We start from the raw sequence: 21,027 nt of genomic DNA, 5'->3' as shown, positions 1-21,027 counted from the left end.
ATGCCCTCAAACTCTCTATCTTTTAACAGAACGAGTGCGACAAACTGAAGAAGGAACTATCAGAGAAGAGTGATCGAATCAGTGACTTGAAGTAAGTGTATTTAAAATACGTCCAAGACAGCTGCATCTACGTGTAGAGGAAATGATAAAATATGGCATTTTAATACTCAATTTTATGAGAACCTGTTCAGCCTGGCGAGGAAAAAGAGGTCCTCATACATAAGATCACTCCAATTTCGATTGTCAAAATTCTTGATGTTAACTGTATATGAAACCTCTAACAAATGATTATTGAAGACAATTTAAAACATGATTTCCAGTTGATACAATACAGATGCTTTTCCATAAAGTCATAGTGCACTGAAGATATCTGTAAATGATTATGCTACGACAAAATCTGAAAAATATAAGAACCTATTAAGAACGTGCAGCCTGATTTGTCAAAAAGTACCCTGAAATATAAGAACCTATTCAGTCTGATCTCAAAAATTCTAGGTTCTTATTTGCGGGTGTTTACTGTTTTTCTTTTCTTTTTTTTTATTTATTTATTTTGCTTTTTTTTCTTTTTTTTTTTTTTTTTTTTTTGCTTTGTTTTGTTGCCTATAGATTGTTTAATGAGTGCCTTTATTAAGTGTTAATATTATATTACTTTCTGTAGCGTTCAAGCTGAGAAGAGAGAACAAGCAAAGAAAGACCTCCAAGGCCTCGAAGAGACTGTGGTACGAAGGAATTCTTGAGTAATAGCGTTGAAAAGCATAACAGGGACTCGCAAGTGTTAGCAGTTTGGTGTTGGTGGTAGGGATGGGGGTGGGGTATGGGGCAAGAAATACGTGACGCATACCTTGAATGATTCTTTTGCCTTGCGATAACAAGCCACATAGTAGGGACGTAGGAGAACGAGTGTTAGTATTGTAGCCTTAGCGATAGCAAACGACATAGAATAGACATAGCAGCGTATGTTTTTGTGGGTCTATTTGTGGTAGTGGTATAGTGGTGCTGGAGGAGGGGGAATGTTTAATTTGAAGAGTAATGTCCATTAGCTATGACAAATGATTATTCATCAGCCAAATTGGTTATGCAAAGAGAAAAAGCATGAATGCAGTTTTTTTTTTTTTTTTTTTTCATTGATTATTTTTTAATCGTATCCAATATTTTTTAATTGCAGGCCAAAGAACTTGCCACCCTCTACAAGCTACGGCAGTTGTTCGTCAGAGATCTTCAGGCTCGTTTAAAAGTAGTAAGTATTTGATACACGTCCTGACAACTGTATTTGTGAAGGGTAGGAATAATATTAAGTAATTGCTTATTTTTCAGACTGCCAGCGATAGTGACGGTGAAGACGATGGAGGAAGTCAAGCACAAAAACAAAAGATTTCTTTTTTAGAAAACAACTTAGATCAGCTTACAAAGGTCCATAAGCAGGTATGTATGGTTATATCCATGTCTGCAATGTATTCTCCTTCACAGGTTTTTGCAGAATCGTTTGCAGAAGCATTATTCCAAGCTGACATTCCACTCAGTTCGTTTTTATGATGCTCATTAGCGCCGCAAGCGCAGACTCCAGAGCATTCAAAAGTGGTGCTGGTTTAAGTGTAAGACAGGCACGAACTCAAGTGCGGGAATGGAAATTTGCTTTGCAGTTTGGTTCTCGACAGCGCGCACAAACAATCGTTTCTCATTGCGTATAGATGGGTTAAGCGTTTATGGAAGGCAGGCGCCTCGAGTAAACTCTGGTGCTTCGTCTTGAGTGATAGCTACAATCTGAATATACCCCCTTGTCATCTGTATTACACACTTTAATTGCGCATTGCAGTGCACGATGCACGGTAAGGTCTGGTTCAGCGCTTTAAAAAAACGCGCGCATCGTGTGAATTCCCCCCCCCCTCCCCCCTGTGTGTTGAGCTGTCTTGAGCGGTTGGCTTTCATAATCTGGATATCGCTACATTCTGTACATACCCCACCCCACTTCCTCCTCTCCAAAAGTGTTGCATAACTTGCGCAGTACAGTATAAAGTGAAGGATAATCATAAACTTGGAGAATTCCCTCGCCTGTCAAACTGGCAGTTTTTATGAACATGTGTTATACCTCACAGGGCGAATATCTGAAGAGGATTGAAAAGTTACGCCAGGCATTGAACATGAAGTATTCCAAACATTCTACAAAATCAAAAGCCTTATAAATCTCTTACGTATTGTTGGCGATTTTCGAGGTATTCGAAGAAGATATTCTCTATAGACTTTTGAGAGACAACTTTACTAGTCGGCTTGTTATTGCGCAAATGAGTGTGCACTGTCTATTCTAAGCGTCAAAAGGGTGTCACTATTATACGCGATTTCTACAATCAAATAAGTATTGGCCTTCTTGAATTTCCTACCAAATTTGATTTCATCTAGTCGCATAGAGTTGGTGCGATCTATATATCTATAAGTATATTTAATAACGCTAATTTTTTAACATTTATTACATACGTTATAAATAAAATAGAGAATATAACATGGCCTCGCGGAGATACGGATTTTATCTTCGAATGTCGCGGTGATATTTTACAAGTGAGCGCAGCGAACGAGTAAGATATTCTCAACACGAAAAGGTAAAATCCGTATCTCCAAGTAATAGAGAAAAATAGATGTTTTATCCATGATTATTCTCTTCTAATGACTAAAAAAGAAAAAGCATTACTCATACAAAAGGACTTCTAAATAATCTTGGTATATCACTTTTTATTATATAATACTTATCTCTTGTTTCAATTTCAAATAAAGGATGTTTGTTCAGCATGTTCGTACCATAAGACTAATTATTTATTCAGTACAAAATTATCCCGTGTCCTTAAAGAAAAAAACGTCGCGCGGAGAATGAGCGGGCATTCTCATTCTCCGTGCATTGCTTCTCTTTCTCAAGACAAAATTTAAGAAACTGAATAGAATAATGATGTTTGTGCACATCCATAGAAAAACTTTGAATGTTTTGATGGATTGAGGGCTGGGGTGTTTTGTTCTCTTGGCTTTTTATAATGGAGGTTTATTGCACTAGATACATAATTAATTATCAAGATGTCATTCGTAAGCACTAGGATAAAAGACAATTAATCAAGTGGACTCGATTTAACCTTTGTTATCTGAACCTGAAAAAGAAGAAAAATTTATTTAATCAGTATTTTTTGGAAAATGTATTGTCGAAAATTAATATTACCATAAAGTTAGGTAAATGTGAAGGACAGAAAGATAAATTTGATAAATTTTGATTTAATTACTACTCATTTAGTATAAAACTATTTCAATTCAGGTGAAACTTTACTGGAATAACCCTTAATGGTCTAATTATCACGGCTTAAAGTTTTTTCCTGAAATTCGGATGGCAATTTGTATTTTTGCGAACTTTTATAGGAGTATGTGACGTCATACACTCAACACTAAACTTCGCACCATACATTTCTTTGTATTTTGTAATATCCGCTAGTTTTATACTCAGTATTGAAGAAAAGATACCATAAAATGACTCTAACACAAGTTATGAGCGTTAAGTCCCTCAGCGGACCTTTGGGCTTATAGAAATAAGTAAAACATGAAGTTTATTTACAAAGAAATGTATGGAGCAATATTTAGTGTTGTGTGTATGACGTCACAGACACATAGAAATTCGTGGAAATATAATACTTGGCATTGGAATATAAAGAAAAAACTTTAACCAGTAATTATTGTGTGCAGTGCAAGTGGTCTAAAGCGATACCACTTCCATATTTTTTTTTTTAAAAACATTACTAATTAACCATATAAACTGTTCTGTAGGTCAGGATCAACAAGATACAAACATGACCTTAGCTGGTCAAATTCTAGTAAACAGCATTGTACTTGTTAATAGGACGTTTGCATGGTGGCGTCATTTGACTCCCACTAACCAGATGCTTTGCGAATTTTCTTTCTTATTTAAATTTGTATTTCCTCATGAGAATAGTAAGACAATTGGTGCTAATTAACTCAACAAAAGAAAGTGTGCAAGGGAGTCTGGTAGTAGAGGTCAATGACGTCATCGTGCAAACGTCCTATTAAAATAGATGTTTCTTGTTTTGTGAGGGTAACACTAACGAGCCAGTGGCTAACAAACCTAGGGCCATCATTCCACCATCAAATTGAATTTTTTATTTTTTTATTTTATTTTTTTTGTTTTTGTTTTGTTTTGTTTTTGTTTTTTTTGTTTTGTTTTTTGTTTTGTTTTATTTATTTTTATTTATTTATTTATTAATTTTTTGTTTTATTTGTTTTGTTTTTTTGTTTTGTTTTTTTTTGTTTTTGTTTTTTTTTTGTTGTTGTTGTTGTTGTTGTTTATTGTTTTGTTTTTTATTTAGTTATTTATTTTATTTTATTCGTGTGTGTGTGTGTGTGTGTGGAATCATTTCAATATGAACCCAATCAAGTCATGACGTACTTAGAACTAAGAGTTTAGATTTGACCACAAAATTCGAATTACTAATAGAACTACTTGGAACAACTAAACCCTAACTTTTAATAAACCAAGTCAGTGTTAAATAAGTAATTCGAATATCATACGAGTCTATTTCTTTGGACATTTTTTTAACGTTGTCTTAAGCAAAACTGAGGCTGATTTATTTGTTTTTGTTCTATTAGCAACAGCGATATTTGTTAATTCTTTTTCTGGTTTTTTTTCCTCTAGTTTATATATATTTTCCTTTATACTATAAAATGGATTCAACTCTTTACATTGTGTCCCACATGGAAACACGTAATGATCAGAACTATGTGACTTGATATCAGATGAGTGGAACTGCGCATGCGACTAAGTCATAAGCTGTACTGGGAATGTTATCGTTCAGTGCATTTCACTTTTGGTCTTTGGTTATTGTTCAGTGTATTTTACTTTCTATAATTCATATAATTTTTCTTTTCTTTTTTTTTTTTTTTTTTTTTTTTTTTTTTGAAAGAACTCGTGAAAAAATGACTATAAAGTTCCAAAATCGGTAATAATAAGACATTGAATAACAATTTCCTCTTTGATAAATTAGTTGTGTAAAATGTTACCTTCAACAGATGCTGTCCATTCAGCCAAGATGTTTAAATTCTTTAGAAGTTGTGTTTAAGAAGTAGTCTTCCTTTATGGTGATCCACACATGGATCAGCCAAGCTAACATATTTTAAAACAATATCTAAAATACTTGAATTCTTATAGTAATCTAGGTAGTTAGAAGCTTAGAGCAATAACGGATTTCAGTTTACAAATGATTTTTCAGAATCAATCAGTATTGGATTCATGTCGTATCAATATAAACTAATTAATATCGCTTACCAAATTGTTTCAAAATATTAAACATTGTTATCATGTTGCGAACTTTTCCTCTCTTTAAAACATCTTATTTAGGAGAAGTTACAAATTATGTTTGATATATAATTTTATGTTGATCAGCAAGCTTATTTCCGACTCAGACGATGCGCAATATGCTTTTCCATGATGCGGAGAGCATAATTGGATATTGCTAAACATACAGTGAAATTAAAGTTATATAATAGATGATTATAAACCTGAAGTTTACCATAGTTTTGAAATAAAAAGTGAACTTATTTCTTCTCCAGTCTTAATTTGAAATAAAAATATCAAAATATTCTGATTTACATACTTAATATAAACAATGCAACCATGATAACTCATTCATCCTTATAGACAACCGTCTATATTGACTTACCAGATTTTTCAAAAACATTTTCTTTACCTTTTAGCTGCTAAGATTCTTTGCCATATTTATTTATATTTTTTCCCCTGTTCCCTTCATCAAGAACTAGAATCCACGGAAAGCGAAACAGCACACAGGCTTGACCACATGTATATTATAGCTTTAGTAAATACATCCTTATAAGGTCATGCGTGTTAGATTAGACAGGCGTTCCTTGAACCATATCCACTTGATCAATATCAATTATATAATCACATCCTATGTACGATCGCGCACGAATGAGCTAAAGAGTATTAAATTAATCCAACTGTTGAATTGCGATTAGTTTTTAATTTCATAGTAAGTCGTTATTTGAGATTTTTGGAATTTCAGGACTAGGTTTCCTTTTCTCTTCTCTCTTTTTTATATACAATTATTTCAATAAAGTTAGTCACCAAAAACCTAGAAAGCTGTGATCACTGAGCATCATGGGAAACTTTTCATATCAAAAAAGCATATATATACAAAGCTTTTTTAATACAAACTGCAGCTCAATGATGCTCAGAAGAGGTGAGACTGTAACCGGTAAAAGATTCGCAAGTCCATGAGCAGTTATCAAGCGGTTGAACGTGTAAAATGAATTTACCCATAATCCTGGTCGGCCTCAGCTTTATAGCTTTTCAGGTGTCTAACTTTATTGAAATAACTGTATATATATATCTTTTTATTTTTATTTTTATTTTTATTATTATTATTATTATTATTATTATTATGTTTTTTGTTTTATTTTTTATTTTATTTTAAATTTTTATTTGCCCATGTATGAACGCAGTTAAGAAAAGTTATAGAATCGAAAGTAGATCGCCTTTTTCTACGCTAATTTCCTTCCATATATTTCATGTTTTCCTTTTCTTATCTTGAGTGAACAATTTAATATCGGAAAATCAATTTTGGAACTTACAGTAAAACTTTAAGCCATTGTACCATCCGTGCACATTTTTATTATGTTTACGCAAAGATGTGAAATTTGACGGCCGTGACAAGCAAACCAGACAATCTGATATCATTTATATTTAGATTCTCGTTTATATGTCATTTTTACGAACTAAAAGGAATTGAGAGTAAAGTATAATGATAGCGGCTTTGTTTGATGTATGGCGTTCTCTGTATGTGTCTACTTATTGGCAAAGCTCAAAAGAGCGATAGCGGTTTCTTTGATCGTCGAATTATGCTGTTCTTATTTGCCTTTCCATGTTATTTTTTGAGAAAGAAAGATAACCGTATCCAGTAAGCCCACCTCAAACCCAATCCCCTCCCCCCACCCACCCACTACAACCCACCTCAACCCACCTCTTCATACCAACGATACGCATCCTCGGAACCCAGGTGTAAATCTCTGTCCCTCGTCCACTGGGAGTACCCGAGGATGACCGTTACGAAATCTGCAGGCGGTTAATAGAGTCTAAGTTTAATACTATTCTATCTTTCTTTTCTTTCTAAGCTTGTACGCGACAATGCTGATCTAAGGTGCGAGTTGCCCAAGCTGGAAAAGCGTCTGCGGGCCACGCAAGAGCGTGTTAAAGCATTGGAACAGACGCTGAAAGAGGCTAAACAAGGGGCACAAAGGGACCGGGCTCGCTACCAAAAGGAAGTTGAGAGAATAAAAGAATCCATGAGACAAAAACAAGCTGCTGCAAAGAAGAGTGCACAAGCACATATAGGTAAGATGTTGTACGGTAGAAGTGTAATCAGTTAGTGAATTCAATCAAATGGTAAAATTCTATTGCTAATGAATTTCTACTTTGTATTTTTCTTTACTAGCTAAACCGATCCGCCCGGGTCAACACGCCAGTTCCCAGAACATAGCTGGTATCCGGGGCGGAGGAGGTCAAGCGATTGGTGGAGCCTTGTTCGGTGTGGGACGTAGTATGGCTGCATTAGGTTCAAATGTACCCAATAACCCTAGTTCCCCTAGCATGCCTAGTAACTCCCCAAATGGCGCTACGGTTGGTATCGTTGCACCCGTAATACGTGGAAATCGAAGTATTGAGCCGGCGGTGTCTTACAGTAAGCGTATAAGGAATGCTATTAGCACGGAGTCTTTGAATAGACACCCGCAAGGAGGATCACCGTAAGTATGACGTGAGAGTAGGTTTTGTTTAGAGCTGGAAGACACATCCTACCGTAGATGTGCTGTAAGTCACTTCAGTATATTTCCCGCTTAAACTGCCCTAACTGCAAGTGGCACGGCGCGATATCGACAACAATCAGTGAACCAATCACAGCCAGCAAAATTCCTGCTCGTCCAATGAAAATGCTTAGACACGACACGGTCACGATGACGACACGGCATCGCTTGTGGTAACGTGACGAGTTTTTCAGATTCATGCCCATTTTCGCAATAGATGGTGCTAAGTGATTTTGGTCAGTTCAAATTTATTAATACTTCAAGATGAGATCAGTTAGTACAAATGTCATGAATATAAAGCGTCTATCGAAAATGCCCCTCATTGAATTCTCTTATTTATTTTCAGGGTAAATGGTCCAGGTGTTACAGAAGAGCGACGCCGTAGCAGCTCGTCACACACCGGGGTGTATCTGGGGAACAGCCACGAAGTGATTCGCCCGTCATCAAGTTATGATAGGCTTAACTTGGTAGGAGAAAGGGGAAGCAGAAAAATCCCCTCCATGCAAGACACGGGTGTATCTGTGAAAATCTCAGGTAGAGATGGAGATGTAACGGCTTTTAAGAAAATTGGGCGGAGGTCGACCTCGTCTCAGAACCTAAACAACACTTAATGAGCGTGAATGCGGAGCCAATCAATTAGGATTTTAAAAAAATGGTGCATCAAAATCTTAATGAATGGGGACGAACCTCCTTCCCACATTTCCTTTTTGTTGTCATGATTTTCTAAATGATAAACGTAAAAGACTATTGCTCATGATGGAAAAGAGAGGATCAAAAGAATGCTGGATCCAAGTCATTTTTAAAGTTGTACATTTGGGTTGACATTGGACACAAATTTGCCATCGCTCGTTTATTTACTTTGAAGACACGAAGTTTGGAGCAGTGGGTGATGCCAGAAAGGTGTCATCGAGCTGGACTTTCCTCTTTCTTTCCTTCTTGATCTATTATTTAAAGTAATTAAATTAGTGATAAAAAACGTCAATCATACGTGTTACTGCAAGCATACGATCGTCAGTGATTGAATTCTCAGACGAACTCCTTCTTTTTCAAAGATGTGGAGACCAGTCCATGGCAACTGAGAAAGCCAGTATCTTAAAGCCAAGTGCCGGCGACTTCACACTCCTGATAATCAAGGCTATTTTTTTCCTTCAAGCTCTAACACATTTTGTTTTTCCTGTTATTCTTCTCCATCGTCGGTCTTCCAAATGGAGTCTACCGGCTATATAGACTTATGCTATCATTCTTTATTTGATTATCCTTTTTATTTTATAGTTTTGGGTATTTGAATTCAGGTCAACATTTGCAACCTTTTTCCTTTAATTCTTTATAACTGGATATATATTTCTTTAATCCAGATACAATATATAATTGCATTATAATTGCATTATAATTGCATTATAATGCAATATAATTATTGCCTTAGGTCTCTAGTACCCAGGGTAACGCGCTAATTCGGGATTGATGGAGATTGGACGCCACAGTGACTACCATTGGTCAAACAACAAAATCTGCTATTTAACTGTCATTAGAACACTAGCGTAGATTCGCTTTAAATGGGAATTAGCGTGCTCTTTCATCACTCAATGTAAGATAAATTGTTTTTGTATATAAATTAGGAACTGACTGTTTCGGACCAGCCTCTATTCGTCCAAATCTTGATTGTGTAAGTTGTTCACTTTATTCCTAATCGACATGGAGCTTGGTAATTCTGGTAAACAAGCCCTGCTGGTATTCTTTCTTCTTTCCCGTTTGATACTTTCAAGACTAACTCAGCGATTCGTTTTGTATATTTGATAACTGTATCACTTGAGCCATTGCTTGTTCTTGTTTTCTATGCAATTCGCTTGACAAAAGTCATTCTGTCGCATGCACCTCACCGAAATTTTTCTATACCTTTGATCACTTTGTCTCTTGTTTATTTTTGGTAACTTTGTTGATCGGTGTTAGTGTTGGTCTGGAACAAAGGTCTCGATGGCTTGCAAAGGCAACAGTTGCCTTAGAAACACCAGAACCGATTCAGCTCTACTCATCTTCAGTACTGCACTCCCTAAGAGTAGACGTATAGAAGGACACTTACCCTTCCTTAAATGTTGCTTCCCACGTCTTGTGGCTTTGAATTAATGTGCTAATACATTGCTGTTGTTAACATCATCTAACTGTTAACCTTGACTTGGAATTCTCCTTGGCGTTGCTGGTTTACGTTTCAATTATTGTCAAAATCCGCTCCAAGGAACACAGAAGGTGACTACTGTGTTTGAACTGAGTGTCCTGATAGCGGAGTTTAACCGTACAAACCGCGATATTCATCTATCGCAAGTAATCCATGCTTTGCTTCATTTTGTCACACTTCTGTCCTACTTATGTTGTCACACATTCATTCTTTCAAATTACCGTAGAATAAGAGAGGAGCGAATCCTACTTATCTGTCGGGGGAAAATGAAGAATAATTCAACTAATAGTCATTGACAGAAGATGGACATTTTACTGTCAGCTTTTGCCCTAAAGCATCGTCATTTCTTATTGTATCAGCTGGCACTTGCATTATATTTGCGGATTCGCAGATCCAGTGAAGGGCCGGGGTTATCAAGACTCCTTTTACATTCTATATTACCTTTTACCTTAGTGTCCGTAACCCACCCCACCGCACCCCTCCTCATTCCTTTTTCTTCAGTTTGTATGTACAGAATTTCGTGAGTGGAGCCGCCCTTGCAATATTGTTAATATTTTATCGTCATTAAATAAGATTACTATCATGAAACAAAGAGTATTTTTTAAAGTAATGATAAATTTGCACAAATGGAATCCATTAGAAATTAAGGTTAAGCGCATTTCTTCTTCGGCCGAGCGAAATGGAGAGGTTAATGGAAAAGTATTAAATAATTTGTTCCGGAATCGATTGCTTTTCCATAACTTAGCGTGCCACAAAAGGAAGATTTCAACAGAGGAGAAACTAAGAGGCTTAATCATTAAATAATGAATAGAAATTCGGTTGTATTTGCTGCTAAGAGTTGTAGCTTTTTTATTAAGTACGATTTATTATTATAGTGCAGTAGCCGGTGTTATTGTACAATGTTATAGTAGTAAAATGATGCCATTAAGCATGTGGGAGTCATTAAACCACGGTTATTTAAAAGCATTGTATGGTTTTGTGTTTTGATTCAAATATCTTGCCCTACCCTTAACAGTCCCATAGTCAAACTGGAGCATATGTGAGTTGAGTTTGTTGTGTTGTTCTCTCCCTTGCCACCAGGGTTTTCTCCGGTTTCCTCCCTCCGTAAAAATCATGAGTTGAGTCTTGCCATGTTGTAAACATAGAGTGTAGTGGTAGTGCGTGTGGAGGGAACCTCATGGAAGATGGGTATGGTGCAGGTTGTATATATATATAATAGCTGATCTTAAACATGCGGACCATCCATGGTCTTAACTGAAAGCACCCTATTTTACAAGACTAACACTAGAATCAGTCCCACCATACTGTAAGTTAACAGTTGAGACACGATCATTCGTGTTTATTCCCGTTAAATTTTTTCCCCCATTTTCATTTAAGTAATAGAATATTAAAATATGGATACAAATTAAAAAATCACATTCTGAAGAGAATGGCATGTGCTCTGAAATGGGAAAACATCTCTTACGCCCTAAGGTAAAGAGGCCTATTAATTTGTCTCGTTACCGGTAAACACTTGACAAGACATAAAGTGTACTTGGATATAAGTAAATTCAGCTTCTAAAGTTTTAAAAAATAATTGCATTCGAGAATAAAATGTGTAAGGAGTAAGAGACCATCAGTAGACGATTCTGGATTGTTAACGTTAAAGAAATTCAATTCTCTGGCAATAAATCCTTTACCCGAGGCGTGATATTTTCCCGTGCAATTTCAGACTACTCGTTCCCATTTGAATAAGATAAGATTGTTTTGTTTCAATATCCTTTATTAATTTGTGATTCTCGTGCGCAACCATTAAACCAAAAAGAGCCTAGTTCACAGACTAGGGAATAACACATGGTCTATATATCTAAATAGAAAAATATTTCACCCAAGGCAAAGAGTTATAAACAGGTACAGGGTTCCGACACTCCTTAGTTACCGTTGCTAAGTCCCACAAGCTCAACCAATAAGCTCGAATATCTTACAATTTAAATCTCTGATCGCGGGAAATATTGATTATAAATTCGTTCAATCGTTTACTGTCCTGTGAAAATAAAACAAAATTGCCTCGCAGTTATTTCGGTTTTCTTTAAAACAGATACTGTGTAGCTGTTTATGGGACAAAGATTTGAATTCCACTGGGAAAACTGCTGCAAGTGGTGATTGGTTCGCTATTGCGTGTGAGTCGGAACCAGTTATCTGTAAATTTGATAATTCGACGGGAAATCCCACGAATTCAAGACAGAGAAATGGCAAGGAAGTGCATTACAGTTGCCGCTTAACCATTCTTATTTTTTCTAATGATTTCATATGATTGGTGCGAACCCATCTTAGAAGGTACTAGAAACATTTAATGATGTAATAAAACATATAATATAGAACAATGTTTTAATACTGATGACTAGGGCTAGTCTGTTTCGTGTTTAAAGGTACTAGAAAAATTTAATGATGTACTTAAACATATAATATAGAACAATGTTTTGATACTGATGGTCAGGGCTGGTCTGTTTCGTGTTTTTATTGTGGGCCTATGAAATTCCATGTTTGCATTTTTTACATTGTGTATCCGCTCGGCCTACACATTACACTTGATGATATTCGTTTATGTTTTTCGGTTAAAAAAGACTAACCCTAAACAAGAGAGTCTATGATTAAAGTATTGATAATTAAAGGTCTGTGCACCAATTGACCATTACTCGTGTTTGTACATCATTATACAGAGAATAAACATTGATCATGATCTAGAAGCAAACCCACGCGATGACACTGAGTACGAAAACAGTTTAGAGTGGGTTTCGTAAGGGTCGGGAACGTACAGCACGTACACAGGTGACTTAATTCCTGTAAAATAAGAATGGCTTCGCATTATTGCATAAACAACAAATAAAAACATCTTTATTAAGACTCTGATAGTTAGAAATTACATAAATTGCATGCGGTCTCCAATGTAAATCCTCTAATCACAACGCATTATTGAGGTAATTACGTTAAGACATGGTATGGCTACCGTACCACTACGATTTCGGCGCATCGTTTCTTTATCACACGAAAACCACTAAATACTTTTGATACGTTATGGCTTATAGAGCGAGCATGCGCGACATCGGCCGTATAGTCGTGAACGTACTGAATCATATCGTGGCAACGCTGTGCCACTTATTTCATTTTGCAATATATCCGTTTCCACTGAACTTCTAAACTGATGGGTTGACTTTCATGAAAGTAGCAGGTCAAATATTGATGGGTTGCAATAGTCCCCAAGAGAGTCAAAAGACAAAAACATGGCGGCCATCTTGGTGCGATTAGCAATGGATGCCGCATGAAAAATATTTTTTCTAAATAGCACCAACATGGCCGCGATGACTTAACGTGCAATCGAAGAATTGACTAGTATCGTAGCCGCGCTAGTCTGGTCTTTCATTATATACATGAGGCCTACCTGACCCTACTGCTGTGACCTCTTTCGTTTGCGGTTATAAATGGTGAATTGTGTTACCTTCACCAATAAGTTCGAATGTTGTCAGTGAATATTTGTATGGCAACCAGAAAGCAATGTCCGAACTTTATGGTGACCGTAACACTATCCAAAACCATTTATACCACGTGACGGCTAGCGCCGAAAAGGTGAATTGGTTGGACTGATCAACAGATAGTGAATCGGTATTCGATTCTATATTCCAGACTCAATAAATCCATGATGGATAACCATGATATATATACAATCATACAGCCTTATTTACAACAATAAATAGTGCGCGTGATATATATCCCACAATCCCCTTCGAAACCATTCTTCTGATGAATTAAAGGAAGAGGACATTTGAGCTTATTAACACAAAAAAACTGATTTATTGCAGACGGTGGATTCATTTGTGCTAGTATATAGCTCCTATTTTTCGATCATATATACAAAAGTAAATCAAAATGGCAGCGATATAGTCTAACACAGACCATGCATATTTCTGGGTCTGGTTGTACGAAGGGTGGATAGCGCTATCCGACGGATAAATCTTATCCAGTGGATAAATTTATTGGATAGCGGCATCGACTTATCCACTGGATATTAAAGGATTTGTCCGTCAGGTAGCGCTATCCACCCTACGTACAACCTGGCCCTGATGTACAAGTATTTACAAACTATAAGCCAACTCTATCCTGGCTTCGGAGCAAAGGCGTGGGTTACTTCTAAAATGGCATGAATAATATAATTATTCAAAAGTTAAACGACCTTCGATATATCTTTCAAATTCTGGTATGACTGCGCGCCAGAATTAGGGTATTTCAATATATTGCTATATCGAAGGTTATAGCTTAATTTGCAATATCAAGGCAAGTAACATCCATCTACGAGTATACGTAAGTATACATCGGATGCCTTTACCTTAATCACAGTTGCCTTGGCTTGCACTGTAATATATATAAAAGATGATCGGGCAACTGCTTCTACAGCAGATTTCGTATGTTGTCCATGAGGCATAACTCCGCCAATGAATATTCTCGGACACGCAAACGTCACGAACACAGTGAGGTCACGGCACGGTAATCCTTACTGTGGTAAAGTCATGCGAAATCAGCTTCGATTCTAAAACGGCGATGCATTTGAATTTAATTCTAGCGATTTTACTATTATTTGGCATACAAATCATTAGGCCCTACAATATATATATATATATTTCGTATGCTAACTAGAATACTAATTAAAGCCTGTTGCTCAATACATTGAGCAAGTAGCTGTTTCAGTCTTGTCAAGAGGTGGAACATGTATGGGGGTCCCGGGGGGGGGATGGGGGGGGGGGGGGTAAAAGTGAACAAGAGAGGTGACTCAATAATCAAGTTGCCTGTCACTTACCCCTGAACTTACAAAATAAAAATAATAAGATCAAAACAGCCGTATGAGAATAATGAGGTCAAAACGACGTGTGAATTAACGTCTTGTACACAGCCTCTTCGAGAATCTGTCTCTGCGGTCGAGTTGGATTTAGGACCGTTTACTATTTACCTTGAGGGCCTTAAAATATTTGTGGAATTTGGGAACGAAATTGGAGATACACAGAAAAAAATAATGAACAGTCCCCTTAAACTCAACAGCGCTAAACTTGAGTGCTGAATCCAACCCGTTCAGTACTTCATAGCTGATTCGGTTTGGCGGTGAGATACTCCTGAGCTTCAGGACCAGTATTATAGTTGCTAACGTTACCAAAGGCGTTGAAAGAGGTCAGAGGTCCTAGCCTCTAATTCAGCCAGTACAACAGACGTTTTCCTTATAAAAGAGTCCCCTAACTGAGAGAATTTCGCTCTGCCATCGGAAGAGCATGATCTTCAGTCCTTTATCAAAAATACTCGATCCAATTCGCCAGTGAGACACTATATGTATATATTATATAACAGTCAGATTATCATGTCAGTTGAATTTCGCGTGAAGTAAGTCCAACCACGGGGATGAATTCCATATATTTTAAATCCTCCAGATAAATGACTGTTTTTATCGATTGGTTCAAAATACACTCGTTCCATATCAAACCCACGAACGAAAATTTCCAAGCAAGGCCGCATTGGCCGATCCCATATTTCAAAGGTGGTATTGTAGAGATAGTTTAGTTCAAACTGATTACCATTGCCATAAATAGTGAATGTTAAATAGATTTTATCATTGCTGTTAGTTACTTCGGCTAGGCTGAGGCCAGGTACGCTATCTTCATCAGACTTGGGCTTATAGACGCCAATAAAAGAATGTACATTCCGAGGAACCGAGCTCTGAAGGAACAAAATGCAGTTGAAAAATTTAACATGGAAGTAGGAAGAATTGTAGGTTCTATTTTTGGGGAGGGGAGGGCAGGGGAGGTGCCGGGTGTTGTCTCGGGTTCTCTCCGTTTTATCTAGTTCTCTGGAGATATACCAGAATGCTGTAGAACTCAAAAAGAATCTATACTTTGGGACAGTTTATTTGGCCGAAATTCAACCACTTTTCAATTATGAACTTTTCTATAGTACACTTCCAAGAGGTGCCTACATTTGGCAGCAAATAATGTTTAGTATTCCTCCCTGTTCTGAAACTCGTACCAACGCTATATAACACGTACTTTCAAAAGTTATCGAACCGGGCCGATCAATATGTGAGGGCACGGGTAAGACAGGCAACCCAGAAGGGGGGAAAAGTAAGAAAGGAGTCAAAACATTTAATATACTGGAAATGTTTTGGAATAGAAGAATGTTTCGGCCTTGCCATAAGAAAAAAGTCTGAGTTTGATCGGTTAGCTTACCATGGTTGAATTTTCTTTTAGAACACTGTTGAAAGCATTTACCAATTTCGTAAAAAGACTTTGAACTTTGCCTGTATAACCAGTGAACAAGACATTGAATGCTGAAAGAAAAAGACCGACAGAATAGGGCGTTTTAATTGCAATCCCTGGTTCCAAGACCCTGTGCTATTGCCAGCCAGCTACTGCCAGCCAGCTATTGCCAGACAGCTATTGCCAGACAGCTATTGCCAGCCAGCTATTGCCAGACAGCTATTGCCAGCCAGCTACTACCAGCCAGCTATTGCCAGCCAGCTACTACCAGCCAGCTATTGCCAGCCAGCTACTGCCAGCCAGCTATTGCCATTACCGCGCGTTGCCTTCCGCTGGCTGGCAATAACGCAGGCACTGAGAACGAGAATAGTTCAAATGCATGCTTGATTCCTATGAAATATGTAAATAACATTGGTCTTCATGACAAGAAATAACGACTGGGAATAAACTCGGTGCTAATGACTGGGCAAAGCAAACATTTGGGTACAGAAGAACCTTCCCAGTAACGTGCTATGTTGAATTGAGAGCGGCTATTACAACAAAGTCCAAAAAAGTCGTAAACAACATGTGAGTTCCGACTTAGACAATAGCGAACCAATCATCTTCGCAGCAGTTTTCCCAGTGGAACTAAAGTCATGCCCTAAAACATCTATACAGTATCTGTTTTTGAGAGTGCTACAAGGATAACTAGGCAATTTTTAATTCTTTTCGCAGACAACAGTAAACTATTGAAACAATTTATAATCAATTTTCCGCGATCAGAGTTAAATCTTAAATTCTGAGATAAATAGTACAAACGCTAAAAGTGTGCAACACTTTGCACTATTTAGTAGTAAATAGTGCTAATTAAACAATAGAAAACAATAGGATTAGCATAATTTAGCAGTATTTGATGGTATTTATGTTGCAAACTTATAGTGTTTGTACTCTATTGTTTGCACTCTACCTTAGTAAAGTTAATCTAGAACACGTACCGAGTTTTAGTTCAGGTACAGCAAAGATGTAGGAGTGGTAGCCAAATATATGGCCATTCTTTATTCGTAAAAGGTATCCATCATTGAAAAACATTTCCCATGGCATACCGACTAAGCTCTTTTCGTCTGAAAGCATATACGCTGGAGGAAATTCAGAAAAATAAAAAAAGTTATTATGAACTTAAATATTAGTCAGTAATCTGTCTTAGTTTCAACTGTGGGACAAACAAAATTCCAGGATGGAGAATATTGATGGATAAAAATTGTGAAGATCAATACGGTGTTGGTGATGATCTCGTGTGAAGATTTGACTTGACGATAACTAGAATATCCACTATTCTTGGGGTGCATGTTGCGTCATATGGCCGCCATGTTGGTTGACGATATCAAAGCATTCCCCATTAACTTTTCTTGTTAAATCAACCGACATGACTTGACGGCAACTAGAATATCCACTATTCTTGGGGTGCATGTTGCGTCATATAGCCGCCATGTTGGTTGACGATATCAAAGCATTCCCCATTAACTTCTTTCTCTTGTTAAATCAACTAACATGGCGGCCGTTTTATTGTTATCTATATCTCAAGGGATTTTCAAGTCAAGTGGATGCACCCCAAGAATTAATGCAATACGTTGCTACTTGTGTCTTCCAAACTTAGACGCCATCTTTTTTCTCGTGCGGAATATGATCAACTGAATCGCTTTCAATTAACAACTCTTTCATGTTAAGCAGCAACATTTGGAATAGATAATTTAAGTGAGTCTCATGTTAAACGTCGAATTTCACATGAGCCAAACCTAACGACATCAGAGAAGACCGCCTTGTTATCCATTGCTTCAATTAGGTTCGGCTCATGTGAAGTTTAACCTTTGATCTGAGCCTTAAAGACATTTGTCAACTCATTGAAACTCATTACTGCTGATCAAAATGCAAATTCAACTGATTCTTGAAATGCTTTCAGATCGTTTCACTAGTTTACCATTTGTGTGTGTGTGTGTGTGTGTTTATTCTCATAAGATTGCACTTTTAGCAATTGCGCAAATTTGTGGAAAATGATGGAAGCTAGATAAGATGCTTATTATCATCACGAAAACACACTTCTTACCTGGGGAAAAAAATTCGTTTGCGTAAACTGGTGACAAAAATCCTTTTTTGTCAAGAGACTTGAAGAGATCTATCTCAAGCTGAAATGTAAACGTGAATAAAATTAGTCTAAATGCCACGCAACATGCTGACGAAACGAATTGCTTAGTGTAAAACAAAGGACCTTTGTGTAAGAGGACTGTACAACTTATACACACGCCTGTAGATCGACAGCTAAAACTCTTTGGAAAAAATCATATAAATCACCTCAAAGGATGTAACATATGACCGTGCAAACAATCAAGGGAGTGAAAATAATGCAATATCCCAATAGAGGTCTTGTACAATCACGTGTCCATAATACAGCTTGGGCTGCCTGCGTTTAGATGGCAGAACGATAAAATCCCTTTGCTCTAGGGAAAAGAATTATGTAAAAGAATTGTATTGTTCCTGCCATCTAACCTGGCTGCCGTTACTTGATGGTGCAAAACCTTGATAGAGGCTTTGCACCATCACGTGATGGCAGCCATGACAGGAGGCACAACGATAGCGTCGTTATCCCCTGGGAAACTGAATTCTTTCTCCTGTAAATCCGATTAGACCAGATTCAATCGTTCCTGCCTCCTGTCATGGCTGCCATCACGTGATGGTGCAAAGCCTTTATAGATATATTTCCTACTGACCTTGGCAAGGTCGGACACGGAAGTGAAAAGCCCGCCAGAAGGATCAAGCCATCCCCAGTTCTTCGGCTTTCTTGGCATGTAATCGTAACCAATTATAATATTGTTTTGGATTCTTTGGCTGAACAGAAAGTAAAAAATCAATGTTAGACGAGGTCATAAAACGTAATTATCCACATTTTGGTGACTACATAATTGCATAAAGACTTACTAACATTACAAAAGTGTTAGATGAATCAATTCATTGCGCAACTGATTTAATTCGCCTTTTCGGCGCTAGCCATCGCGTGGTATAAATGGCGTTGCATTGTGTTACGGTCGACACCAAGAAGTTAGGAAATGGCTCTCGGATTTCCTTACAAATGTACTGACTTTTAAACAAATTATTTACTTGGTTTGTTTAGTTACCTTTTTAAATACGAGCAAATATCATTGTTCTAACTTGATTAAAGCTTCCCTTGCTGCTGTTTAGAGTCAGTGAATTTGCATGGGAATGTCCGAATTTCTTGGTGACCGTAACACAATCCAACACTTTATACCACGTGACGGCTATTGCCGAAAAGGTGAATTGTGGTGTTTAAAGTTATATGTATTTCTTAATGTTCTTACTTCGAGACTGGTTCAAAAGTTGAGTTACTCATTCCCAGAGGCTCAAAGAGATTTTCCTTCATCCACTTCTGGTAGCTCATATTAAGATTTGAAGCTAATCCATTACCAAGGAGAGCAAATCCAAGATTACTAAAAAAATGATATGCAGGAGTGAATTACAATCAATACTTCTCAATACACTCGTGAAATGAAAAAACTCAAACTATAACCTTTAGCTTTAGGTTGATTAGAGGCAGGGTACGGCTAACTCGATCCCAGCTCGAATTGTAAAATGAAGTTACTGACCGCGTGCGTACGATCACGGTTGCTATATGGTGTGCAGACATGGGAGATGTCTACAAATGACATCAGTAAAAGAGAGGTTGTGTGGCATCCATTTATACGAAAGATTGTAAAGGGAGGTCATAGCAGGAAAAATGCTCCCGACCGAAACAACATTAACTCGGATACCCGAACTAGTGACAGCGAAGTAGACTGGAGCTACAAAATATCAAATACACGTCTACTAGAAATAACAAAGACCGCCCCCATTCACAGTTTCTGCACATGTCTGTAGGATGAACAGCAATGAACTACAGAAACAAGTCTTGTTCGATACGAAAATCCCCAGGAGTTAATTGAGTAAGTTGGAAAGGATTCTACAAATGGACTCCACACAAATTAGGAGAAAGTTGATGGGCAAATCAGCCCTTACGCGACTGCTGCAGCAAGTGCTGCAGACAGAAGCTCCCAAAGGATGCTAGTACTCCGAAAAGGGGAAAAATGATGATGATGATGAATTTAGCATGTGTTAGGCTTGTGGAAAGAGGAAACCCCACAAATAGAGTAAAGTTCAAGGGACCTAACACACTCTATTCACTTGTGATGTCGAGACTGAAAATCGAGCCCTACCCCCCAGGGGAGAAACGCTAATGCATTACCGCTACACCGGCAAGTGCAGAAGCGTATGGTTTTGTTATTTTCAATATTCAGGTATAAAACCCTTGCTTGTGACGCCAAAGGAGTTCAATTTGGAGGACAAGACAAAAGAATTTCAATCTCCTGAGAATGGGAAACCTATTGTTATGTCCTCCGGAGTTGCATTCCGACGTATTGCAAGAGGTCTATTAGAATGGATGTACGATTCCTACCTGTATGAAGGCTTCAAACCAGGTGCCCACAACAGAGAAATATCTTTCAATCGTTTGAGAATGACAGAGTTGTTATATGGGCAAATGTCTTCTGCAGTGTCTGGATAACATGGCGCCTCGCGCGGTAGCCCTGCCATGTGCGATACCAATTCTCTGTGAAAACAACAACAAGGTATTGAAAATAGACCTCTTTACCTTAGGGGTAACGATTTTCTAGATCAGAGCACGTGTCATTGTCTTGAGAACAAGAATCTTTAATT

General features: G+C 37.5%; 2 protein-coding genes across 4 annotated transcripts in view; one reads left to right on the top strand and one right to left on the bottom strand.

Moving 5' to 3' along the window:
* The window catches only part of LOC116298351 (kinesin heavy chain), a 31,650-nt gene extending 20,663 nt beyond the window's left edge, over positions 1-10,987 (top strand). The window contains exons 22-29 of one of the 3 annotated variants that reach the window (XM_089037270.1): positions 30-91; positions 659-719; positions 1,166-1,237; positions 1,315-1,422; positions 7,165-7,384; positions 7,485-7,794; positions 8,198-8,385; positions 8,904-10,987. In XM_089037270.1, the coding sequence (XP_088893396.1) occupies positions 30-91; positions 659-719; positions 1,166-1,237; positions 1,315-1,422; positions 7,165-7,384; positions 7,485-7,794; positions 8,198-8,385; positions 8,904-8,947 (1,065 nt within the window). In that variant the 3' untranslated portion in view covers positions 8,948-10,987. Of the gene's footprint in view, positions 1-29; positions 92-658; positions 720-1,165; positions 1,238-1,314; positions 1,423-2,093; positions 2,779-7,164; positions 7,385-7,484; positions 7,795-8,197 lie in introns of those variants that run through there. The other 2 variants (XM_089037269.1, XM_089037271.1) reach the window with 2 other exon arrangements.
* A 3,809-nt stretch (positions 10,988-14,796) lies between these two features.
* Positions 14,797-21,027, bottom strand: part of LOC116298312 (beta-lactamase-like protein 2) — a 15,738-nt gene continuing 9,507 nt past the window's right edge. Inside the window, exons 6-12 of the mRNA XM_089037268.1 lie at positions 20,768-20,920; positions 19,638-19,766; positions 19,032-19,149; positions 18,371-18,449; positions 17,265-17,405; positions 16,261-16,361; positions 14,797-15,754 (exon numbers count right to left, since the gene is read on the bottom strand). Of these exons, the coding sequence (XP_088893394.1) occupies positions 15,389-15,754; positions 16,261-16,361; positions 17,265-17,405; positions 18,371-18,449; positions 19,032-19,149; positions 19,638-19,766; positions 20,768-20,920 (1,087 nt within the window). The 3' untranslated portion in view covers positions 14,797-15,388. The remainder of the gene's footprint in view (positions 15,755-16,260; positions 16,362-17,264; positions 17,406-18,370; positions 18,450-19,031; positions 19,150-19,637; positions 19,767-20,767; positions 20,921-21,027) is intronic.

Source organism: Actinia tenebrosa, unplaced genomic scaffold (assembly GCF_029948245.1).
Source record: "Actinia tenebrosa isolate PJP-AT-01 unplaced genomic scaffold, QUT_ActTen_1.0 PGA_scaffold4__44_contigs__length_22323623, whole genome shotgun sequence".
NCBI classification, from domain to species: Eukaryota; Metazoa; Cnidaria; class Anthozoa; order Actiniaria; family Actiniidae; genus Actinia; species Actinia tenebrosa.
This window is presented reverse-complemented; position numbering and strand designations above follow the sequence as displayed.